Genomic DNA, 27,169 nt, shown 5'->3' with positions numbered 1-27,169 from the left:
AACGAAACGCAAAAACCCCCTAAAAACGAATCAAGTTTAGAAACGAATTTTTCCGTGGTTGCCCAGCCCTACTGGACATATATGACAGAGGAATGAATTTATGAAACTCTGTTGAATAGGTTTGATCCAGCACTTTCACAGATGTAACTTTTTGACAAGAAAACACTGACTAGAGCAATCTAAATAATGGCACCTACAAACCAACTCCTTAAGAATGTGTGCCCCAAATTTTACCCACTCTGCTAGCCAAAAATAGACACAGGTTGGGAAGTTTAGAAAACAGAGATTTGTTAGGGAGAAAAAGTAAAAATTGGGAGATGCATAGTGGACCTGTACCTTATACATTTCATGGCTTCTCACCAGGTGGCATTCTTTCACCAACATTCCTTTTTAAAGATATGTATCCCTATTTGGCTCTGGGATCTCCTCCAGCCTATGATCAAAAGGTGCTTTGTCGGTTCCTTGTACATGACTCACTTCTTAAGTCAAATCATGGCAAACAAATTCCCTAAAGTCTTTCCTTCAGCTTTACAGAAGAGACATACCATGCAGGCCTGTAGCGAGGGGGGGGGGGGGTTTACTCATGGTTTACTCATGAATTTTAACTAGTTAACCAAATCCCCATGCTAAGTCTATGAGACGCAAAAAATTAAGAGTCCCTCCAGAACTGCAAGTACTATCTCAAGCAAATATTGACAATTTATTCACACTGTCATTATTTGCAGCAATAGCCAATGTAGCAAAGCAACCAAGTTGGGGGGGGGGGGGGGTGTTGAATGCTCTCATTAAGGAGGCCAGACTTGGTGGAGGTGGTTGACAGGGGTGGAGCTGCAGGCTATTGAAGGCTGCTCTGCCCCTTGCTGTGCTCTTTGCTTCAGTGTGAGCTAGGAGACAGGTTTCACCCCCCCCCCTGAAATTTTCAACCCCCCCCCCCCGAAAATTTCAACCCTCCCCAATTTTTTTTTCTGGCTACAGCCCTGATACCATGATATGATAAACTGATACTCTTTTCTTTTCTCTGATTCCCTCCCTCAGTCTTCTATCTTTTAATCTACTTTGCTAATCATTTTCACAACCCCACACATATTTTCTGCAAATCATCAGGAAATTAATAGTAACATCGGACTATATTATAGAAGCTTCAACAAAAAAGGACTGAAAATTCCAACCAATAGAAAGGAGTCAATGGATTCATTTCTTTAGCACTGTGTTAAAGGAATGGATACTGGCCATAGTTTAACCTTGTTGGACCATGCAACAGGTCAAAAATTGCCTCAATTGTAGGGGAGGCTGGGAGGATTCTTGTTATTAGCACTAGCACTGGCCAAGCTATTTCATCCTGCTGCAGGTGGACCAGATTGATATTGACATGAGTGATGGCTAGCTACTTTCTTTTAGTCCCAGAAAAAAAGATTAATTTGTGCTTAATAATAATAATAATAATAATAATAATAATAATAATACTTTATTTGTACCCCGCTACCATCTCCCCAAGGGACTCGGTGTGGCTTACATGAGGCCGAGCCTGAACACAACAATACAAGCAATAATCACAACAATACAAGCAATTAAAATAAAACATATAACTATTATTATTATTATTATTATTATTATTATTATTATCTTTATTTGTACCCCGCTAGCATCTCCCGGAGGACTCGATGCGGCTTACACAGGCCGAAGCCTCAGAACACAATACAATAAAAACATAACACAACAATAGACAAAGCAAATCAAATAATTAAGCAAATAACAACAAAGCAAATCAAATAATTAAGCAAATAACAACAATAACAATACATCAAGACACCTTAAAACTGGGCCGGCCAGTGCAAAGGGGTACAGGGTTAAAAGTGCTGGAATGGCAGGAGGAACGTAGGATAAAATAGTGCGGTGTGCAGAATATTAATTGTACTAAAGTGCTTCTAGGACTTGGGATAGGGGATTCCTAATCTGAGAAGGCACATCGGAACAGCCAAGTTTTTAGGTTCTTTCTGAAAGCTGCTAAGGTAGGGGCCTGTCGAAGATCTTTTGGAAGGGCATTCCAAAGTCGGGGAATACAATTAAAACAAAATACAATTCAAACTATGGGAAAGCCAAATGTAAAATTAAAATTGGAAATAGTGCTGAACATGGACGAAAAGGTGATAGTGGCGTTTGTGGAAAGACATATGAGCAGACCTAAAAATGTAAAGTGCTTTAGAGGGACAAATTGCTATGGGATCTTTAATCCAGGAAGGCACACTGGAACAACCACGTCTTCAAGCTCCTCCTGAAAACTGCCAGGGTTGAGGCCTGCCTGATGTCCTTAGGGAGTGAGTTCCAGAGTTGAGGGGCCACCACTGAAAAGGCCCTCTCTCTCATCCCCACCAATTGTGCCTGCGATGCTGGCGGGATCGAGAGGAGGGCCTTTCCAGATGAACGAAGAGATTGTGTGGGTTCGTATACAGAGATGCGCAGGTAGGCGGGTCCCAAACCGTTCAAGGCTTTGTAGGTAAGAACCTGCACCTTGAATTGGGTCCGGTAAGTGAATTACAGCCAGTGGAGCTCCTTGAACAGGAGGGATGACCGCTTCCTGTAAGGAGCCCCAGTTAACAACCTGGCTGCCGCCCGTTGGATCATCTGATATTTCTGGGCCGTTTTCAAGGGCAGCCCCATGTAGAGTGCTTTGCAGTAATCCAGTCTAGAGGTGACTAAGGCATGGACCACCTTGGCCAGATCTACCTTCCCGAGGTATGGTCGCAGTTGGCGCATGAGTCTTAATTGTGCAAAGGCCCTCTCAGCCACTCCCGACGCTTCAAACGTAAGTGAAGAACCCAGGAGGACCCCCAAATTGTGGACCTATGTCTTCAGGGGGAGTGTGAACCCCGTCCAGCACAGATTGCCACCCTATACCCCGGTCTGGTTTACGATCGACCAGGAGGACCTCTGTCTTGTCGGGATTAATCTTCAGCTTGGTCGTCCTCATCCAGACAGGCCAGCTGATGGTACTAGGTAACTTCAAATTTCTGCAATTTAAAAATGAGTGGAAACAACTTAAACTGAGAAGCATCGCTTTATTAAAAATACACTTAGGAAATTCATAAGAACTAGTAATGTAAAACTTATTTTATAACTTCTTTAATTGCAGAAAAACCGACAAGAAATGTTAATACGTAATTGCTTATAACTGGATTGGATTGAATTGAACTGTATTGCCATGAACTACACTAAAGTCAGAGCAAGCCTAGTGGGGAAAAAACAATTACCTTATCTGCAAAGATTAGATTAAGGTTGCAACCAACCCTGTGAGAAAAGGAAGTGAAACCTAATTTTAATTTACTGTGCACTCTGAGCTCAGCAATGCAAAGTGAAAGTTTCCAGAGCTGATTAGTATTCCAAGCTGGGTACTTGCAAGTATAGCCGAGCTGTTGGGGGGAAACTGAAGCAGCGACATAGTGTGGCCAAAGGGAGATGTTGCATTTTTTTAAAAAAATTAAAGGGCAATTTCTTATATGGGCTGAGTTTTAGGTAGCAAGTAGATTGAGATCCAGGTCCAAATCAAACGGATCAAACACAAAAGATGAGTGGAACAGATGACCAAGAGTTCCGATGCCAACAAAATGATTTTGCAAGAACTGAGGCAAATAGAAGCATATGAGATCTGCAGCTATTTAAATAGCTCCATCTTCATCGCTATGATACTTCACCTTGTTGATGGGAAGCTTCTCACCGGAGTGGAAATCATCTATCGGACATATGGCAAGCTATTCAACCTCAACAGACTGAAAGCCAAAACCAAGGTTACAACAACATCTATTATAGAACTCCAGTATGCTGATGACAAAGTCATCTGTGTGCATTCAGAAGAAGATCCACAAACCACTCTAAACACCTTTGCAGAAGCATACGAGAAGCTTGGCCTGTCATTGAACATTGAAAAAACCAAGGTGCTGTGCCAGCAGACACCAGCCAACCCCTCTCCAATGCCAGTGATGCAGCTTAATGGTGTAACATTAGAAAATGTTGATCATTTACACTACCTTGTCAGCCACCTCTCCACCAAAGTCAACATCGACACTGAAATACAACATCAACACCGAAATACAACACCACCTGAGCTCTGAAAGCGCAGCATTTTTCCGAATGAAGCAGAGAGTGTTTGAGGACCGGGACATCCGTAGGGATACCAAAGTGCTTGTTTATAGAGCTATTGTCCTCCCAACCCTGCTATATGCCTGTGAGACGTGGACTGTCTACAGACGTCACATGCAACTCCTGGAACGATTCCATCAGCGCTGCCTCCGGAAAATCCTGCAAATCTCTTGGGAAGACAGGCAGACAAACGTCAGCATGGTGGAAGAAGCAAAGACCACCAGGATTGAAGTGATGGTCCTCTGCCATCAACTCTGCTGGACCGGCCACGTTTTCCAGATGCCCGACCACCGTCTCCCAAAGCAGTTGCTCTACTCTGAACTCAAGAATGGAAAACGGAATGTTGGTGGACAGGAAAAGAGATTTAAAGATGGGCTCAAAGCCAACATTAAAAACTCTGGCATAGACACTGAGAACTGGGAAGCCCTGGCTCTTGACCGCTCCAGCTGGAGGTCAGCTGTGACCAGCAGTGCTGCAGAATTTGAAGACGCACGAATGGAGGGCCAAAGGGAGAAACGTGCAAAGAGAAAGGCGCGTCAAGCCAACCTGGAGACTAGGACTTGGAGCAATGGGTTCAAATTACAGGAAAGGAGATTCTTCTGAACATTAGGAAAAACCTCCCACCTGTAAGAGCTGTTCAACTGTGGAGTTCACTGCCTGTGAGTGTCATTTAGGCTCTTTCTCCAGATGCTTTTAAAATGGCTGAATGGTCATCTGTCGGGGGTGCTTTGCTTGTGCTTTTCCTGTGCAGAAGGAGGTTATTATGATCGTGATTATTATAGTCATTTATACCTCACTTTATCTTTCCAACTCTGTAATTCTGTACTCCAACAATACTTGTTCCACCACTTGAGTAGCACTTTGCACTGATATTGAGAAATTGAACCTCCAAATTATAAAATATATAAAATAGAAACTGAGGCACTGCAAAACCCAGTGATCCCACCACTTTTGTCTTGCATTAACCTCGAGTATAAAGTGTCCCTGGAATGTTGTCTGGTAGCACCCAAGAACTCTGCTTTAATTTCCATAATCTCGCAATGGACTGGGAGACGAGGGGAAATTTCCCAATGATTGCATGTCAGAACTCCCTGGGTCCATTTCTTGGTCTCATTGATAAGATACAGGCTATCTATAGTAAAAACCCAGTACCCATGCCACAAGTCAGCTTCACATATTAAGATGGACATCATCCCCTAGTATCCATTGTGTACACTAGGCTAACCCTATTATATAAATTGATTGATTACGTATTGCCACACTGCATTCCCTTGAGATCACGTTCCTCTCAGAGTTAGATCATTAAATGGACTGACACTTCAAATGATCCCATGACAATTTATTGACTTTCCCGCTATACAAAGAACCAATAAGTGAAGATGGAGTCTTGAGCCACTCAGGATGCTGATCCTAGCCAGACTGTTTTTCAACCAATCAGGAGCTGGAATGGGTAATAAAAATGAAATTTAAATGCCCTGTATTCACAATTGATTGTTTTAATTTTTTTTTCAATTTTGCTGTAACTGCACCGGCATCAAATTGTTGCCTATTGTTAACCGCTCCGAGTCGCCCTTGGGCTGAGAGGGGCGGTATATAAATGTAGTTAATAAATAAATAAATTGTGGTATGTCAGTACTTTGCTTTCTCCATTGACATCCTCTCCGGCCAGTGAGGATACTTTTGCCTTCTAACCCATCTGCGTCTAGTTTGGCCTTCTGGATTAGCTAGACATGCCGAGTTTCCAAACCCATGGTGTTTGCAGTACAGCTAACTTAAGCCACTACTTGCATTCAGAGGCGGCCCTAGGTAATTTTCAATGGTAAGCAAACAGTATTTTGGTGCCCCCCCCCCAACCAATTATTGATATATATTTTCTGTTCGTCGTGGGAGTACTGTGTGCCATATTTGGTTCAATTCCAAATAGGGGAACTATATATCCCAGTAACTACAACTCGCATATGTCAAGGTCTATTTTTCCCCAAGAGCGCCTCAAGAGTGCCCCTGGGCACAATCAACTATACTGCAAATGCTTACTTTGCGTAATAGGTTGCTGAGGCTTCCCCCGGACTGCTAGGGCTGTTGTGAGCTGAGGGGGTCGAGGGGTATTTACAGAGGTGCCTCTGCTCCCCTGGCAAAAAAAAAGTGTACTGCGACCGCTTACTTTGCGTAATGGATGGGCCGCCCCTGCTTGCATTCAACTTCTGAGCCACTGCCTGTAAAGTAGTCCTGGCTCTCTAAATCTTCTCTGGTAGGCGTCTTCAGACAAGTTTAGAGTACTCAAAATATTTACCTTCACCTTTTCATAATCAGCAACCTTGGTTGTGGTTAATGAATCAACCACCTCCTGGGCTGTTCTTACCAGTCATGGCATTGAGATGAGTGTCCAATGGCATCATGGCAAGTTTACTGCAGTTGCAATATGTTCAAAAGTGTTTATAAAAGCTTCTAGATCATTATCTGGCTCCATCTCATTCAACCTAATATGGTTTTGAAGAGGTTGATCCTTTGGAACATGTCCCACATTGGACACCACTGTCACAAGCTGGCTTTCTTTCATAGTAAGTGTAGCCTTGAAACCAGTAGAACATATGACAATGTTTATTTTGATGCTATTTTTAGCACAATGAAATTATAAAAACCATTAGCCACTAGATGGAGCTAGTATTTAGTCCAATTACGGCTAACCGCTTATCCAAATCCTTCTGGTTTAGGACAGTTGTAATATTAAAACTTTTACTTATCTGTTAGGCTTGGGCAATCCATGGTTCTAAATGGTTCTAAAGTACTTACAAAACTAAAGTTCTGGTAATGAAAATTTCAAAACTCTAACAAAACTCTCAAAATTTCATTATAAATGGCAGTTCCCAATTGGTTCTGTCATAAAAATCGCCAATAATGAAATAATAATTACATTTTGAAAGTTTTGTTAGAGTTCTGAAATTTTCACCACCAGAACTTTAGTTTTGTAAGTACTTTAGAACCATTTAGAACCATGGATTGCCCAAGCCTATTATCTGTCTCCATGATAAGTCCAGGTACTTCAGTCAAAGTTTTATCTGACTCCTTCCCTCCTTCTTCCACAGTCTTTCTCTTAATAATTCCTTTTGTATGTCCTTCATGCCATCCTTCTCCATTCTCCCACCTTCCTCCCAGCTGTTCTTGGCATCACCTCTTATCAAGCCTTGCTCCACAGCTTCACCCCCTATTCTTCACCCCTCTAACCTCCACGTTGTTGCCCATTAACATTTCCAATCCAGTGTTTACCTAAGCAATTTGAAAACAGCTTTAGCTGTGATTAAAGAAATTAGGTACCACTAATTAGTAGAGGGAGGTGTTTTACGATGCCATAAAGAAAGAAGATCAGAAAAAGCTGGGCATGACCAAAAGGAAGGAGGAAGTCCTGATTGCTCTTCGTCAGAGAGGAAAGAGCAACAGCACCCCTTGGACTCGAGCCCAACCTTCCATGGCACCTCCTTCTGTTCTGTCTGTTTGTGCATTGTCTATACCAGTGTTTCTCAACCTTTCTAATCCCACGACCCCTTAATACAGTTCCTCGTGTTATGGTGACCCCCAACCCACACAAAACCCCTGTGACCAAAAGAAGTAGCATTATTTTCATTGCTACTTCAGAACTGTCATTTTGCTGCTGTTATGAATTGTAATGTAAATCTCTGATATGCAGGATGTTGGTGTTGGAGGAGGATGATTTTGTCTTTTGGGAGTTGTAGTTGCTGGGATTTATAGTTCACGTATCATCAAAGAGCATTCTGAACTCCACCAACAATAGAATTGAACCAAAGCTGGCACACAGAACTCTCATGACCAACGCAAAATACAGCAAGGGTTTGGTGGGCATGGGCCTTGAGTTTTAGAGTTGTAGTTCATCTACATCTACATCTGTGGACTCAACTATCATGGATCTGGACCAAACTTGGCACAAATACTCAATATGCCCAAATTTGAGCACTGATGGAGTTTGGGGAAAATAGACCTCGACATTTGGGAATTGTAGTTGCTGGGATTTATAGTTCCCCTACAATCAATGAGCATTGATTGTAGGGGAACTACAATCCCACCAATGTTAAAATTGGGCCAAACTTCCCACACAAAACCCCCATGACCAAAAGAAAATTGTGTTTTTTGATGGTCTTTGGTGACCCCCCAACACCCCCTCGTGAACCCCGCAGGGGTCCCGACCCCCAGGTTGAGAAACCCTGGTCTATACAATGTTTGCCATGTATGTGTACTGTGATCTGTCCTGAGTCCCCTTCAGGGTGAGAAGGATGGAATATAAATAAAGTGTTGTTACTATTATTATTATTAGTAGTAGTAGTAGTAGTAGTAGTAGCGTGCTGCTTCAGAGTCCATTCAGTATCATCACCTTGGGCAGTTCCCTCCATAAATCCAACACTGTTACAGGGCCTCTCTAGACTGATTTCATCAGAAGGCATTCCTATTACACAAGCTTGAAGCGATACTGAGGAAAAGTGTGTGTGAATCTACCCATAAACATGAAGAGCTAAGGATATTTGGTTTTCTCTTTTCCTAGCCTAGCCTCAGTGAAGATAATACACATATACTGAGCCTTTTTTATCATAGAATCATAGAATCAAAGAGTTGGAAGAGACCTCTTGGCCATCCAGTCCAACCCCATTCTGCCAAGAAGCAGGAATATTGCATTCAAATCACCCCTGACAGATGGCCATCCAACCTCTGTTTAAAAGCTTCCAAAGAAGGAGCCTCCACCACACTCCGGGGCAGAGAGTTCCACTGCTGAATGGCTCTCACAGTCAGGAAGTTCTTCCTCATGTTCAGATGGAATCTCCTCTCTTGTAGTTTGAAGCCATTGTTCCGAATTCTAGTCTCCAGGGAAGCAGAAAACAAGCTTGCTCCCTCCTCCCTGTGGCTTCCTCTCACATATTTATACATGGATATCATATCCCTCTCAGCCTTCTCTTCTTCAGGCTAAACATGCCCAGCTCCTTAAGCCGCTCCTCATAGGGCTTGTTCTCCAGACCTTTTATCATTTTAGTCCTCCTCCTCTGGACACATTCCAGCTTGTCAATATCTTTCTTGAATTGTAGTGCCCAGAATTGGACACAATATTCCAGGTGTGGTCTAACCAAAGCAGAATAGAGGGGTAGCATTACTTCCCTAGATCTAGACACTATGCTCCTATTGATGCAGGCCAAAATCCCATTGGCTTTTTTTGCCGCCACATCACATTGTTGGCTCATGTTTAACTTGTTGTCCACGAGGACTCCAAGATCTTTTTCACACGTACTGGAGTCCTCAATTAGGTTTTAGTTCCAGGACCAATCTGTTGATGCTCAAATCCTATTACATACAATGATGTTGTAAAATTGTGTTATATAAAATGTCATGTTTGATTTTTGAATTTCAAAAAATATTTTCAAGCTATGGATGGTTGATAGGCCTGGGCGGTTTTGTTCGTTAATTTTGTAATTCGTTAAATATTCGTTAATTTTAGCAATTACAAAATGATTACAAAACTTATTTTTAAACCCGGAAGTGTTTTTAAATATCGAAACGGCAGGCGCCAAAAATTTTTGTATTTCCGTCCATTTCGGAAATACGTAAGATGGCCGCCTGGCGATGCTTGCTGGGAGCTCTCCTCTCTTAGCCAGTCAGAGGCAGAGCCTGAAAGAGGAGGAGGAGGAGGAGGAGGAGGAGGAGGAGAGGGCGGGGAAGGCGCCGGCTGAGCAAGCGAGCGAGAGGGCGAGCGAGAGGGTGAGCGGCGAGCGAAAGGGCGAGCGAGAGGGCGAGAGGGCGATCGAGAGGGCGAGCGAGAGGGCGAGCGGCGAGCAAGAGGTCGAGCGAGATGGCGAGCGAGAGGGTGAGCGGCGAACGAGAGGGCGAGCGAGAGGGCGAGCGGCAAGCGAGAGGGCGAGCGGCGAGCGAGAGGGCAAGCGAGAGGGCGAGCGAGAGGGCGAGCGAGAGGGCGAGCGGCGAGCGAGAGGGCCCGCCAGAGTGAGTGCCTGCCTTCCCTCCTTAATAATAATTTCTCCTCCCTATTCTACCAAATTAATAATTAAATTAAAAAAATATTTAAAAAATATTGAAAAAAGGGCGCCATCTTTACAAAATGTTTTGTAAATATTAACGAAATTTCGTAAATACCGAACTTTTTAAAGGGAAAATTTTGTAATTATTTTAAATATCGAAACAAAAAAAAACCCCAAATACAAATCGATTTTAGAAACAAATTTTTGCGTTGTTACCCAGGCCTAATGGTTGAACATGTAGAATCCATGAATATAGCCAGCCAACTGCATATAAAAGGCAAGTGCCTCTTTCAAATTTTACGGTCCCGTTGTGGTTGCAGTCTATCTTTGCTGCAAAGGTTCCGCCTTTCCCATCCCATACCTGTCTCTATCTAAAAAACTCAGAAGTTCATGCCAGTAGCTTCTCAATAGAGACATTGCATATGGCATTTTAAGGCTCTGCTACAGCATAACTGAAATTCCCTTCTGAAATGATTCTATTTTTTTCCTCTTGCATGTTTTCATTTGTAACTGAAAGCAGACCAGATGGTGAAGGCACAGCTTATTGGAACATGTCAGTTGAAATAACCAAAGCTACTAAATGCTTGTTTGCCATTGGGGGCTCTTTCCAGAGAGGCATTGCCTTCTTTGTTTTGAATACAGTTACTTCAAATTCTGTCCATTGGTTCAAAGACCATCTTTATCTCACATTTGCTATCAGCTATTGCCATCCTCTGCTTTTGTCCATTAGGGCAGACAGATAATTGAATTGGGGCTGAACTCCATTAAGAAGACTGGCAAGGCAATGAGCATTGAGAAATGTGCATCATGCCATGGGAGTTATTCTAATTGGACTCACAGCATAGTTGATCTAATGGAAATATTGGAGGGTTTTTTTAATCAGAAAGCCTTTGAACAGCAGTTTCTTTCTTGAAAAATATTAATTTTTAAATGTCAAAGAATCAAACTTTAGAAACAGAAAATGTGCTGGAAGGCCAGAGCCTGATTGGACTGAACAATTAATTTTAATCTTCAAAAACGTGTATCTGAGAATAAGACGTATAAACCAGAAAATATTAATTCTGGGACTGAACTGAAATGGGGAGAGTGTGGGAAACTTTGACGAGCATGTGTAACCATGATAAGCACTCACCTTTATGTTGATAATGTAAATTTCTATTAAGAATATTGCCACATCAGTGAAAGGAGGCAGCAGAAAATTGGATAATGATCCTATTACTTAGTTAAATCTAATTGGCTATGCCTTATGACACAAGGTTTTTTGTGGGCAGTTGCCATAATTAAATGAGGCATTATTCTTTCTTTTCTTTTTTGTCATTATCCTTAAATAATGAAGGCAGAAAAGAAACCCAATATATGAGGGGTATTTTTTAAGTAAGGTCCGTTTTGTTATAGAGACACTAGTAGTTTGCGCGCATACCGCAACGAGCGCGTGCATTGTGTACTGGCATGCCTTGGGAACAACTGTGCTCAGTTCTGTTCTGTGCTTTAAAAATGTTGTTTGTTTGTTTGTCGTGACAGAGCAACCAGTCCATTATATTACATTTCTAACAGATCAAAGCAAACAAACAGACAAATACAAAACTTGTGAGTTTGTAGTTGGTTATATGTCCTTTGACCAGTATCTGGCCACTTGGAGTGCTTCCGGTGTTGCTGCAAGAAGGTCTTCCATTGTGCATGTGGTCCTCCATTGTGCAAAAAGACTATCAACTCACCCGCCGCATGTGAGGTTCGCTCAGTGATACGGTTTTTGTCAGCAAGGAATCTGCCTGCTGCAGAAATTCATCGACAGATTTGTGAAGTGTACGGTGATACTGTTATGAGTGAAAGCAAAGTGTGTAAGTGGGTACGACAATTCAAAGATGGCCGTGACAATGTCCATGATGAGGACCGCTCCGGTCACCCTTCTTTGATTACAGACGATTTGGTTATCGGAGCAGGCAGCAAGTTTTTATGAAGAGGGTATTTTAAAATTGGTTCAGAGGTATGATAAGTGTTTGAACAAACTTGGCAACTATGTCGAAAAATAGAGTGAAGTATGTACTTTCTGAAAATAAAATTACTTTTTTGAAATAAACTTTTGTTGTGTACTTATGTTCCAACGGACCTTACTTAAAAAATACCCATCGTAAGCATATAAGACTGATGTGGGTCCTGATAGCAGCCCATGGGAAAATATCTGACTAATTTTAAAATTAAAACAGCATATTCCAAGAGTTTGTATCTGATGAAAGAAATGCTGTTCTTGGACCTCAGATCAATAGGGGCTACAGATTCCATAAGCCAAGAGAACAAAGTATCCAACTTCCCTACATTACACTGTTTGATAGATCAAAGAGTACTAGGAAACCTTCTATCGATCTCTTCGCTGTGTGTCTAGAAAAGGTATGACATATGCCCTTCCTTTGAGGGGTAATGATTATTCATTCACAGTAACACATTTGACAGTTTCAAATAGAGAGAACCTTTCTATCTGCTGCAAGATCTTCACTTTTCTACGGATTGAATATAGTTTTAATAATGTCTGAATACCAATGTTAAAGGACAAAAATGTGCAGGAAGAGAGAGTTAGCATAGCCATCCAGAAGTGTCAGACTGTATTTGGCACCCCTAGGCAGTCAGGACTACCTCCCATCTCCACAGAAGCTGGGAAAGTCTGTGTGATCCCTACCAGGGCCAATTCATTGTATAACACACTGGATAGGCTTAGATTATCAGTCAGTGTAGATATGTTCTCTATGGAAATGAGTGCTGCAATATCTCATGGATCTTTTTAGAATGGTCAATATTAATCCTGTAAGTATCAGGGCTGGTCCAAGATATTTTGCTCATAGAAGAAAATTGTGATGGTATATTTGCTTCATTCCACATACAAAAGCTAACTGGATTGCCATTTGAATATTAATTAATGCCATCAATGTCATAATATCCTCCAGTGCACATGTAGAAAGCAGATTTGTTAGGGGATCTGTGGCTCAGTCTTCCCCCAACAGAGCACTAGGACTCTTAGGAAACCATCAGCACCAGCCCAATCATTAATAGAAGTAACACAATAGTTATTAATAACAAAATAGTTTTTTAAAAAACTCCTATCTCTGATGCCTTTATCTCTACCTTTCAGGAAGAGATCTTAGCAGTATTGTTCAATAATATGAAAGCCTGGGCATTTGACTTATTTATGAAAAACTAGCAAATTCTCTATCATCGTTGATTGATTTGATCAATCTCTCTTTTCTTCTGCTAGGGACAGTGAATATAATTGTGTTTACATTATAGCTTTTTATGATGTCTCCCCAGGGATAACTAAAGACCATTGGTGGCCCTCTAAAAGTGGCACAGTTTTTTCAGTTACTTGTCCTGGTTCAATTTCTTGACAATCTTGAATACGCAAAGTTTATTGATTAGTCCAGTGACCGTATCAACATTAAAGACAAAAACAGAAACATACACAAATATGCAATAATCACTATCCTAAGACTCCCATAATAGTAAACTAACTTGCCTGCCAACCCCCCAAAATGAAGACACCAGACAAAAGTGATGGGTTAAAACTAGGCAACTTTATTGTTACCATTAAATTTGTAACTGAATTTCTAAATTTGCCTGGCATGAATATGTAGTACACAAAGCCGAGGTGGCGTCCCTTCCCGGCCTAACCCTCGGCTAAATAGGGCGAAACACCCAGTCCCCTGGTGACCTAAACCCGGGTAACCTTGTAGGAAAATGTGTTGGCTGAATCTTCCTCAAGGCTGTTGAGGTCAGATCCTTCCCATTTTAAGGCCATGTATCTTTATATCTCAGTTTGGCTAGTATTTCATCCATTGATATTTCTGTTAATGGCCTTCACCCCAGAAGGGGGTGCCTTGGGTGCACAACAAATACAAATCCTTTTGTTGTTTTTCTGCTAAACCTATTTAACAAACCACCAAACCCAATCTGCCACCTGCTAACAGTGTAGAGTAGGCGAAAAAAAAACCCCTAGAACATAGGAGGGAGAAAAATTCCTATCCGGCTCCCTAGGGCAACCAATTAATTACACTGTTAATGGGCGGGTGTGGTGGGTCAACGTCTTGAGAAGACTGAGCTGGAGGGAAGCTATCTCCTCCAGCTCCACCCCCCAAAGTAGTTCTGGCTGGAACTACTTTGGGTTAGTCTTCCTCGGGGTGAGGAGGCAAAGCTCTCCCTTGTCACCAGCTGTGTGGGCGACGGGAGAGATAAATACATTCAAACTTGATTATGTTAAAAGGTAATTGAAAATATCGTCATTAAAATGCCAAGATAAAATTTCAAACCACAAAAATTAAAAACAAAGGTTAAAACAAAGCTTAAAATAGGCCAGCTATTGCACAATCCCAAGCCAGTTTAAATATCCACGTCACCCCTACAGTCTACCCCAATTGCCTCCAGATATGCAGTTCGCAGCTGCATTGCTTTATAAAGAAAAAGAGCCGTTTGGTGTGTTATCTTAGCATTCTGGCCAGCCATTAAAAATGTAGTTTTGATATGGGGATCCCAGTGAGTCTTCTGTGTAATGAATGGTCCAAGGTATTGATTTCTCTCTTTGTTGTACAAAAATACAACTAAACAGTACATGTGTAATATCCTCTACCTCTGTCGCCGCACAGATACAGAATCATTCATTATATGGAACTTGATTAAACCTTTCATGTTTAACCATTGTATCCATCTGTTCAAATCTGGTTCTAGTGAATACCCTCCTTAGATGTTTAGGCATTTCTGTCTTTAGGTATTCGGCTGTTTGAAAAGTATGTTTGAAGGGACTTAACCATTTCAGTGAGCCGGCTTTACTAAGGATGGCAATGTCTTTCTGAGCCTCTATATCCTGTACATTCTTGAATATGAATATAATCAAAAGGGAAGCCAAAGACACTTACACGTCCTCTTTCCTCAATAGGAGATTCATCTTTTGCCTACAGGTTGATATACATTCTGTTCTGCTGTCAAGTCCCTTATGCATACTTTTTTTTTTAAGGCTAGCTGTACCCGCCACGCTGTGGCCAACCTTCCCTCCCTCTTTCTCTCCTTCCTTCCCTCTTTTTCTTTCCCTATCTCTCATCTTTCTTCCATCTCTAACTGTTCCTTTCCTCCCTTTCTTTGCTCTTTAGTTACATCCTTCCTTCCTTCCCTATCTTTCGTTCCTTCTCTCCTTCCTTCCCTCTCTTTTTCCTTTCACTTTTTTATTTCCTTCTCTCCTTCCTTGCTTCTCTATCTTTCTTTCCTTCTTTCCCTCCCTCCTCCTCTCCTTCCTTCCTTCCCTCTTTCCCTCCTTCTCTCATTACTTCCCTTCCATTTAATATTGTATTTATATCTTACATAGAAAGAAGGAAAGGAAGGAGGAGGGAAGGAGGAAGGAAGGAGGGACATAAAGGAAGGAAAAAGGAAGGGAGGGAGGGAAAGAAGGGAAGGAAGGAAGGAAAAGAAAGAAGGAGGGACAGGGAGGGAGGGAGGGAGGGAGGGAGGGAGGGAGAAGGAAGGAAGGAAGGAAGGAAGGAGGAAGGAAAGAAAGGAGGGGGATGAAGAAAGGAGGGAGGGAAGGAAATGAAGGGGAAGGAAATGAAGAAAGGGAAAGAAGAAGGAAAGGGAGGGAGGAAGGAAAAGAAGGAAAGGAAGAAGGAAGGAGGGACAGGAAGGAAGGGAAGGAGGGAAAGAAGGAAAGGAAGGAGAAGGAAAGAAGAAAAGGAAAGAAAGGAAGGAAGGAAAGGGAGGAAAGAAGGGAGGGAGAGAAGGAAGGTCCTTCATTCAAGCACTGTGGACCTTCTTCACCTCCTCCTCCCCTTCTTCCTTGCTCCGTTGCTGCTACTGGCACTCATCCGCCCTTTCCTCTTCCAACAGTGAAAGGAGGAGAAGACTGCTTCCACCTCCTCAACTCCATTTGCTTGTGTGTGTGTGTGTGTGTGTGGCCATGCATGTGTGCCTGGCTTTAACGGCCGGCTGTTTCATCGCGAGGAGGAGTAGGGGGCGTGGCCATGGGTCTCTGTAGACATGTAGTTTCTCCTTTGTGGACATGCAGTTTAGAAGTCCTTTCTCCTTTTGGTTTTCGTTGTTCTTTTGAGTGAAGAACATAAATTGGGTTGTTAGGGGCATAGTGTCCAAATTTGGTGTCAATTGCCCCAGTGGTTTCTGAGTTCTGTGAATAGCACAAACAAACATTACATTTTTATTTATATAGATAAGATAAGATGGAAAACCATGGAGGCAGGAAGCAGGTCATTCCTTTCTTTGAATATGCTGTTCATTTGTAAGATTCAGAACCCTAAATTGTCTTGATGGCTAAAGCTTAGCATTTAATATCTGTAGCTTCATTGTTTTAGAAGTTACTACATAACTCATTAACATTAGTAAATCATTCATATGAATTGGCAAGCCAATATGAAAGCTATCAATTCTTTTTTTTTTTTTACTTTAGAATGAAGAAATCTTTGAAGCCAATACTTTTCAGTAAAGGCTATAGGATGGGAGAAACCTTAGATGAGAAAATTGTCATTCTGTCTCATTTAATCTAAAACTGTTCTTTTATGAGGATGTGTTAAAGAAATCAGTCAATTATCTCTGACTTATCAAATTTGACAAGGGAATTAGTAGGTAACGTGATTAAGATTTGAATAGTTAAACTATATTCATATATGAGTCAACCTCATGTATAAGTTGAGGCCTAAATGATGGGATTGATATATGTTGTAACCCAATTATGGATTTTAATATGACCTGTAGATAAGTCAAGAATCGTTTTGTGTAGAGGAGAAAGCACCAATGCCACTCCAGGAAGCCAGTCACCACATCCATTGCTGCCATTAGGCCAGCTCTAATTATTTTATTATGAGGACTAGCTGTACCTGCCATGCGTTGCTGTGGCCAGCCTCCCCTCCCTCTTTCTCTCCTCCCTTCCCTCTTTCCTTCCTTTCCTCTTTTTCTTTCCCTATCTCTCTTCTTTCTTCCATCTCTACCTGTTTCTTTCCTCCATTTCTTTGCTCTTTGGTTGCATCCTTCCTTCCTTCCCTATCTTTTGTTCCTTCTCTCCTTCCTCCCCTCTCTTTTTCCTTTCACTTTTTATTTCCTTCTCTCCTTCCTTGCTTTTCTATCTTTTTTTCTTTCCTTCTTTCCCTCCCTGCTTCTCTCCTTCCTTCTTTCCCTTTTTCCCTCCTTCTCTCATTACTTCTTGAATGTCCCTTCCATTTAATATTGTATTTATATCTTAGAAAGAAGGAAAGGAAGGAGGGACAGGAAGGAAGGAAAAGAAAGAAGGAGGGACAGGAAGGGAGGGAGGAAGGAAGGAAGGAAGGAGGAAGGAAGGAGGGAAAGAAAGGAGGGGGGTGAAGAAAGGAGGGAGGGAAGGAAATGAAGAGGGGGAAATGAAGAAAGGGAAAGAAGGAGAAAAGGGAGGAAAATAAGGAAAGGAAGAAGGAAGGAGTGACAGGAAGGAAGGAAAAAGGAAGGGAGGGAGGGAAAGAAGGGAAGGAAGGAAAAAAGGAGGGACAGGAAGGGAGGGAGGGAGAAGGAAGGAGGGAAAGAAAGGAGGGGATGAAGAAAAGGAGGGAAGGAAATGAAGGGGAAGGAAATGAAGAAAGGTAAAGAAGGAGGAAAGGGAGGGAGGGAGGAAAAGAAGGAAAGGAAGAAGGAAGGAGGGACAGGAAGGAAGGGAAGGAGGGAAAGAAGGAAAGGAAGGAGAAGGAAGAAAAGGAAAGAAAGGAAGGGAGGAAAGAAGGGGAGGGAGAGAAGGAAGGTCCTTCATTCAAGCACCGTGGACCTTCCTCACCTCCTCCCCCTCCCCCTCCTCCTCCTCCCCCCCTCCTCCTCCCCTTCTTCCTTGCATGGATGCTCCATTGCTGCTGCCGTTGCTGCTGCTTTCCCAACAGGGAAAGGAGGAGGAGGAGACTGCTCTCCTGACATAGGAGGGAAAGAGAAGTGGCTGCATGCAGCTTGCCTCCACCTCCACTACACTCGCTTGTGTGTGTGTGTGTGGCTGTGCACGTGCACCTGGCTTTAACGGCTGGCCATTTCTTCACGAGGAGGAGGGGTGTGGCCATGGGTCTCTGTAGTCATGCAGTTTCCCCTTTGTGGACATGCAGTTTAGAAGTCCTTTCTGCTTTTTGTTTTCGTTGTTTTTTTGAGTGGAGAACATACATTGGGTTGTTAGGGACATAGTGTCCAAATTTGGTGTCAATTGCCCCAGTGGTTTCTGAGTTCTGTGAATAGCACAAATAAACATTACATTTTTATTTATATAGATGGAGAAGTCTTACAGTGGTTACTGTTCAAGAAAGAATGTAAACATTTTTCTTTCCTTATAAATCCTTAGGGGCTGGAGGCTGGTGTCCATCAGACAGTGACCACTATCAATGGCTGCAAGTAGATTTTGGAAACAGGAAACAAATCAGTGCTATTGCCACCCAAGGCAGATACAGCAGTTCTGACTGGGTAACCCAGTACCGAATGCTCTACAGTGATACAGGAAGAAACTGGAAGCCATACCATCAAGACGGAAATGTTTGGGTAAGTGATTGTGTCAAATGACACCAAGTTGCTCTCCATGTGTGTATTTTAAATATACCATGTTTCACCAGTGATCAATTAGGTTGTGTTCCAACTCAGCTATTGTGATTTATTTCTACATGGTTTCAGAACAATATCTTCCTGCTATTTGGATAAAAATGCTTTCTGTATATTCTGAAGGCAGATGATTCTTGGGTAATATTTTATTCCTTGTGATAATGGTTCATGAAATTCAAGGGCACGTCAAAAAATCACTTCTGTAAGAGAAAGATTAATACAATTATATGTGGTATGGAGAACAATTGATAGAGAAAGAATTTGCTCCTTTATCCATAATACTAAGGACCTCATTAGATGGGCTAAAGTGTCAATCCTATGATGGTCGTACTCTACTTGTGCTCATTGACTCCCATCCCTTGATGTCAAATTAGTTCCAGCCAGGCTCTGTGGTACAAGTAGAGTAGAAATGTAGAAAGTTGCTGTGGCAACATGGAAGGCTTCCCGTGTTGTATAGCCAACAACAGGGGGAAGCCGAGTGGTGGATGTTTCTCCCCCATGAAATGGGGTAAAGGGGAGGCTGGGTGATGCGGGGCATGGAGCAATGTGTTCCTAACACCCATGCTCGATTAACCATGATTAATGGCAAATCCCACAGGAAATGTGTTGAGGTCATAGATCTCAGGATCATCCAATGAAGCTGTGTGATCAGAGAATGAAAGACACACAATATATGATAATATACGGTGTAATGTTTTTTATTCAGTTTACAAGACTGTAAAGTGGATTAGGCCAGTTACTGATGAAAAGACTGGTTATTGGTTATGATGCTATCCAAAACCTCACAATGCCACTGATTGCTGATGATTGTTTGTGTCTTTACCTTCAGTTTGTGGCCTAGCCAGAGACAGCTAATTACCCATGGTGGGAAATAGAATGCCAGATTGGGTGGACTATTAGTGTGACCCAGAAGAGTTCTTCTTAAGGGTTGTTGTAGGGTTTTTTTTTTTTTTGGCAAGATGGCCATGTTATAGAAGCATTCTCTCCTGATGTTTTGCCTGCATCTATGGCAACCATCCTCAGAGGTTGTGAGGTCTTCTTAAGTTAAGCAATCAGTACTAGGTGAATATGAGTGCGAAAAATAGTCACGAAGTGTGTTATTCCCAGCGAGGTGCTCTGCTGAGAAGCCAACAAACTCAGTGAGATTTCTTGCCTGGAGTACAGCAATGAGCCCTACATTTCAACTCAATCTCTGCAGATGACTTTAGCAATAATATTATTGTTATTGCCAACTGAAGTAATGCCATTAAATCAATTCTATTTGATGGCATATTGACTCTCTATTCAATAGTTAATTTAGTAGTAGACCTACTCATGTTGGAAGCAACCAAAAGAACTCTAGGAAACATTGAACAAAACCCTACCTTCTCTTTGTGAAGCAAAACACATTAATATACAGCAAGGAGAGAAAGACAGCCTTAAATGCTCCAAACATTCAATCCAACCCTTATGGATTTTAAAATATCTTTGAATAAGACAATAGCAATAATAGTTTGCACAAAATTCCTTCAAAAACCATTTTGTAAGTATCCTTCTTCTTGTCAAGAACATTCAGAAAATCCCTAAACAAAGCAAATGCCCTTTCTACAGCAAGGGTGTCGTGAACCAGAAGCCTTAAAGGAGCCAAACACAAGTAAAAGGGTGCAAACAAGGTTTGTTAATAAACAAAAATAGCTTAGAAACACTTGAATTCCATGAGTCTAGCAATAAAATAAAGTCTGTAGCAACTGCTAAGCAAAAAACGCAACTTGGAGAATAATCTGGATTATACAGAGATATAATCCGGTATAAAAAAACTTTAAACAAACCGCTTCAAAAATTCAGAGTTCACAAAACACAAGGTAACAAGGTGGGAGCAAGCAAAAACATAGTCAGGAAACAGTCCAAGGTCGAGGCATGTCCAAAAGCAGAAGTTAAGTCCAAAACGTGATGTCGTCGTCCAAAAAACAATCCGAAGTCAACAAGGAGTAGAAGATAGTACTTACAGGATTCCAGTTGGTAGAAGCACGGAAGCCCAACGATCTGCAGTCCCAGGACCCAAGGCGACAGTAAAGGCAGCAACAAAGTCCCAAGCCCAATACAACACTTTGCCTACTGCAAAGTTCCAATAGTTTGATACCTTTCTTTTATCCTATAACTCATCATCAGAGGTGGAGCTGGACTCCACCCTGTCATCATCACTCTCAGGTGCTTTTGCTTCCACAGCTGCTCGCCACCGCCCGTCCCTCCAGTTCTTCCAGCGTCTATCAAGACTTAGATCACCCCAAGTATTTCCAGGTTGCCAGTCTCCCGAGAACCATTCAAACTCATCACTTGATGTGGGTTGAGTACATATGTCCCTGATCTCTTGTACATGGGTCCAGTCTAGCCCATCCTCCTCTCCATTATAACTTTCAGTCCCATCACTCCCCGTGAACCCCATAAAGTCTTCTTCCTCAGTTGGAGTATTTCATGGATCCGCTTCCTTTCCCTCTCTTCATCTGACTCTTGCTCCCGACTAACCTGTCTCAAGCCTCTACTCCCATCTCCCTCCTCCTCCATCTCAGAGTCTGTAAAACCTCCGAACGAGTCAGTATCTGTAGGTGTCATGAATATCTCCCTAATTCGATTCCTTTGCTGCTCTTGATCCAGCACCTGAGCAGCCCTCTTTCCCCTTTTACTACTAGTAGTAGCTTGATCAGCACACTGTACTACAACAAAGGGTGTGGGAAAATTCTGAGGTTTCTTATTCTCACTCAAGAGAACAAAACAAGCATGGATTTACATGCCAAAGTATGAAACATTTAGTAGCTTAAGAATCTGAGATTTTTCATGAAATCTCAGAGAGGAAAGAAGGGAATAGAAAGAGTTCCCCAAGAGTTAGAGATGAGTCTTCAATGCCATACAAAATTCCTAGTTTTTATCATAACAGAAAGAGAATAAATTAAGCATATTGAGCAAAAATATGCAAATATGCTTTCTTTGCATAATTTGTACAGATGATGGCATCAACTTTTCTGGCACAGAATTTTAGAATCGTTATTTTAAAGTACACAGTACAAAATGAGCCCTATATTTTGTAGGCTTATCTCCTCCCCCTTCACAACCCAAACTCAATGGTTCCCTGGCAATAGTATGTCTCATTCTCAGCTAAAATGAGAAAGTGGAAGAACAAGAAACTCAAAGTGCAGAGTTCAGCAATATTCATACCAAAGCACTTTAATATCAAATGACACAGCCAGGGGACAGAATCTGGAAAATGAAGGAATGAATACGACAGAGAGCAGGCAGTAGAAGGGACGAAAAAGATTCTGGGAATGTAATTTTTTACAATCTACATAAAATGTTGAAATGACCCTCTTCTGCATGCATTAGGGAAAGACGTTCTATAATTACCTGCTAGATAAGAAAGAAATGAAACATCATATAGAAAGATGGAAATGGGAAGAATACTTTCAAGGTTAATTTTGAAAATATATATATATTTGTTTCTATAAAGCAGGCCTTCTGTTCCATTTTTTAAAAATTGTAATACAATTAGTGAGGGTTCTCTCTTGTATGATACCAGTTTCCTTTAGTAACTTTGTGCATATTGAAACTCTGGGTTTTTCCTCAAACATTGTGCAAGTTACATGTCAGCACAGTATCGGCATATTGAGAAAAGAATATTAATTTCATTTATAGTAAAGATGTTCATAGCTGCATATCTAAAAAAGTAACTTACGCTCATCCATACTTTGAAGTTAATGTAGTTGTTCACTAGATCACAAGTGATGACAGTCCAGCTCTATACAAACTATTGTGCAACACAGAATAGGTAACAAACAAAAGCAAGACAAATATTGAAATTGTGGAAAAGTTGAAAAATGTAATTTTGAATAATATTTAAATTTCATTTAAAGACATGTCAATATTGAGTGTCATAAAATATCTGCTGCAGCATACTGTGAAGGCCTCTCTGGTTTTTACCTGACTGGAAAAGGGGACTGTCATATACAGGCCTGTAGCCGGGGGGGGGGGGGGGGGGGTGTTAGGAGTTCAACACCCCCCCCCCCCAAATTTTTCAGGTTAAAAAGAACCCTGGTTTACTCATGAATTTTAACTGGTTAACCAAATCCCCATGCAAAGTCCATGAGAGCAAAAAATTAAGAGTCCCTCCAGAACTTCAAGCACTATCTCAAGCAAATATTGACTGTTTATTCACACTGTCATTACTTGCAGCAATAGTCGATGTAGTGAAGCAACCAAGTTTGGGGGGGAGGGATGTTGAATGCTCTCATTAAGGAGGCCAGACTTGGTGGAGGTGGTTGACAGGGGCGGAGCTGCAGGCTACTGAAGACTGCTCTGCCCCCTGCTGTGCTCTTTGCTTCAGCGTGACCCTAACCCTCACTCCCGAAATTTTCACACACCCCCCCCCCCCCCGAAATTTTCAACCCTCCCTGAAATTTTTTTCTAGCTACGGCCCTGGTCATATAGACAACTCTGCAAGTGTTTTTTAACAATCTCTATTTCCCAAAGCTGACTTAGTAAATTACTGTCCTGTGTTTCTTTTCCTTTTTTTTCTGCTGAAGATGATGATCATTCTCTGCTAGTACACTTGCGCAAAGGGGTTTTTTTTTTAAGTGAGCATTCACTGAGCAAAGAGTGAACCCTTTACGGTTCCAGCCCAATTTACGTATTCTCCACTATGAACCATCAAGGCTGTTAAGATCTTCTGGTGGAGCCCTGCTCTTGGTCCTGCCACTCTCGCAATCGCGTCTGGTGGGAATGAGAGACAGGGCCTTTTCTGTGGTGGCCCCTTGACTATGGAACTCTCTCCCGATTGAGATCAGATCTGCCCCCTCCCTCCCGACCTTCAGGAGGCTAGTGAAAACCTGGCTATGGAATGAAGCATTCCCAGAATAATGGCTGAGACTGGCTATAGACCAAGTTATTGACCACATGTGGACTGAGTTGGATATAATTTTATTTTGGCGAATTGCCTTATATCTATTTTATTCTATTTGTATTTTAGTCTTTTGTTGTTGTATGATGTTTTAGATTGTATTATTGCATTGAATCCTTACTGTGAGCCAGTCTGAGTCCCTCTATGGAGGTGGAGAAGATCGGAATATAAAAGTTTTTAAAATAATAAATAATAAATAAGTGCCATTATCAGCATCCCAAAATTACAGTGAATGCAATACCCGTGCAGTTAAAAACCTCCTTTTTTGGGAAAAATAAAGGTAGACTCATTGCAGCAGATATTTATCATTACTAATGAATTAGAATTAGTCCTGGAGTACTCCTGGAGAAAGTCTGTTTCTTCTTAAGCTTGTTTCTTGTTAATTTTTTAGCAGATTTTTCCTACTATTTGTCTCCCCCATCCCTTTGTATTGGATTACAATTCCCATAATATTCTAGACATCATGGTCATTGTAGACAGTATATCTGGAGGGTAAAGGGTTTGGAGAAAATAATATGACGGAAATCACCTTATCTTAATTAGCAACCTATATTTGCATGGTTAAATGAGCAGTGAATACTTGCTTACCTTTAAATGGGCTCATTTAATTGATCTTCAAATTGGCCTAAGACAAAGTGATCAAGATAATGGTTCAAAGACATGTATACTAATATAACCCAAGACTTCAGCACCCACTAAGAAATACCATAGTCACCATTGTATAATAGTTGCACCCCCTCCATTTCTAGGTCTTCCAAAATGGTATTTTTGTTTTCCTTGTGTAATAGTTTCTTTATTGGGTTGTTGCAAGTTTTTTCGGGCTATATGGCCATGGTCTAGAGGCATTCTCTCCTGACGTTTCGCCTGCATCTATGGCAAGCATCCTCAGAGGTAGTGAGGTCAGTTGGAACTAGGAAAACGGGTTTATATAACTGTGGAATGACCTGGGTGAGACAAAGGACTCTTGTCTGCTGGAGCTGGGTGCGAATGTTTCAACTGACCACCTTGATTAGCATACAATTGGCTGACTGTGCCTGGAGCAAACTTGTTCATTTTCATGGTTTCAAACTTTGTTCATTTTCATGGTCTCTTCCTTTCTGTTGAAATTGTCCACATGCTTGTGTATTTCAATGGCTTCTCTGTGTAGTCTGACATGGTGGTTGTGAGAGTGGTCCAGCATTTCTGTGTTCTCAAATAAAATGCTGTGTCCAGGTTGGTTCATCAGGTGCTCTCCTATGGTTGACTTCTCTGGTTGAAGTAGTCTGCAGTGCCTTTCATGTTCCTTAATTCGTGTTTGGGTAATGCTGCATTTGGTGGTCCCTATGTAGACTTGTCCACAGCTGCATGGTACACGGTAGACTCCTGCAGAAGTGAGAGGATCCCTCTTGTCCTTTGCTTTGTTTCTTCCTTGATTTACCAGTCAATCCACTTGCACATCCAGTCAACTGTCCAAAGACCCACATGCCCACTTCACTCATTCAGTCACCCATCTGACTCCAAATCCACCTACCCAGCCAGACAGCAACTCAGTCATGCATGCTGGCACGCAATCATTTGGTTGCCCATATATTCTGGGACCACCCCTTTGAAGGTGACAGAGTAAGAGAGTGTGTGAGTGTGTAAGTGAGTGAGAGGGTGGAAAGGTCTTCGGGCAGGTGGGTGACAGGGTCTTTGGGTGAGCAGGTGGGTAGATTGGTAGATAGGTGGCCAAGTGAGTGAAGGAGTGAGTGAAGTGGGCAGGTGGATCTTCGGTGGAGGGTTGGGCAGGTGATAGATGTACTCTTGCTAAAAGAGGCTGGCATAGCTGGTAGGGTGAGACAGAAAGGCATGTGGAAGGAACACCGAGGAGTGTTTACATCGTACATTGCTTTCCCCTACATAAATGGCCATGAGTACTGCTTTCAGTAAAGGTAAAAACTGAATTACTCAGCTGGGTTCAAGCCGAGTTTCAGTTGAGCATGGAAACAGAGCTGCAGGAAAGCAGTTCTTCATAAATGAGAAGTCAGTGCACGATTGGTTTAAAGGGAAAGACTAGTTAGAGAAAACCTCTCTTACTCGGTGAGCATTTAGAGGTTCCAAAACAGACACATTTCTTCAAGTTGACGAGGAAGTGTTTGCATATATGATGGAGATATTTATTTATTTATTTATTTATTTATTTATTTATTTATTGTGTCATCAGCAACCAGACATTTGTATTACTTTTTAACAAAAACAAACAAACAGGCAAAACACAGAATTTGCAAGCTTAGTAGTTGATTAAATGTCCTTTGACCAGTAGCTGACCACTTGGAGTGCCTCTGGTGTTGCCGCAAGGAGGTCCTCCATTGTGCATGTTGCAGGGCTCAGGTTGCATTGCAGCAGGTGGTCTGTAGTTTGCTCTTCTCCACACTCGCATGTCATGAATTCCACTTTGTAGCCCCATTTCTTAAGGTTGGCTCTGCATCTCGTGGTGCCAGAGCACAGTCTGTTCAGTGCCTTCTTGATGGAGTTGTGCAACAATGATTGCAGTCAGTTTAAGGTAAGTCATGATCGAGTGATAAAGATCATGTGCTGACACAACTTTTATGTCTGGAGGAGAACCACCCTGTGGTCAAAAGCTTCCAGCTGATTACACTAAAAATGTGGATAGCTTTCACCAATGAAACACCATACCTCCTTTCACAAATTGGCAATACTGACTAAACTGCTGTGTTGTTTTGGTGCACTATTGTACCAAAAGAGGCATATAATGTTACCATGTAAACAAGTGGTCACAAAAGATTACAATGCACCATAATGCTTGCCATTACAGCCTATGGAAGGACATTACCATTTTACATCATTTTAAAGAGAAAAATGATGCCCAAAGAGTCTAATTTCCCTGTGGGATTCATGAACGCATGCAGGCAAACATTCTGAAGAATATGTGAAATGGCCTTTGATGTGATTACGTATATTACCTCCAAAATGCATCAGAAAAATGGCCAGAAACCCACCAACATGTCATCTTAAAGATAAAAAGGAAAGGGCAGAAAGAAAATCTAGAATCTGAGAGCTCCTGTCTTTGCTGTGGAGTTCCCCAGGGTGCTATCCTCTCCCCTCTGTTATTTAACATCTACGTCCGGCCACTTGCTGGACTGGTGTGGAGCTTTGGCATAGAGTGCTACCGGTATGCAGATGATACCCAGCTAATCTTGCATCTCGAACCTGGGACAACCGCGATTCCTAAGAACTTTAGGCTGTGTTTGGAAGCAGTGATGAGTTGGCTGCAAGCAAGCAGACTAAAAGTGAATCCTGCAAAAACTGAGATACTCTGGCCCGGCCAACCACCAGAATTAATCCAGTCTCTGCCTGATTTCGATGGGGAAGCTCTGGTTCCATCTGCCACTGTTAAAAGCCTTGGGGTTGTGTTGGACTCATCGCTGACGATGGAGGCCCAGATCACTGCCATAAGTAAGTAGGCCTTTTTTCATCTTTGCCAGGCAAGGAAATTGGCATCCCACGGTAGAAGCATTGGCAACAGTAATCCATGCAA

At 41.9% G+C, this 27,169-nt stretch overlaps 1 protein-coding gene across 1 annotated transcript in view; it reads left to right on the top strand.

The window, feature by feature from the left end:
- CNTNAP2 (contactin associated protein 2) overlaps positions 1 to 27,169 on the top strand; it is a 1,109,924-nt gene that overhangs the window by 540,792 nt on the left and 541,963 nt on the right. The window contains exon 3 of the mRNA XM_060781556.2: positions 18,478 to 18,671. Coding sequence (XP_060637539.2) covers positions 18,478 to 18,671 — 194 coding nt within the window. The remainder of the gene's footprint in view (positions 1 to 18,477; positions 18,672 to 27,169) is intronic.

This window comes from Anolis sagrei, chromosome 6 (genome assembly GCF_037176765.1).
Source record: "Anolis sagrei isolate rAnoSag1 chromosome 6, rAnoSag1.mat, whole genome shotgun sequence".
NCBI classification, from domain to species: domain Eukaryota; kingdom Metazoa; phylum Chordata; class Lepidosauria; order Squamata; family Dactyloidae; genus Anolis; species Anolis sagrei.
This window is presented reverse-complemented; position numbering and strand designations above follow the sequence as displayed.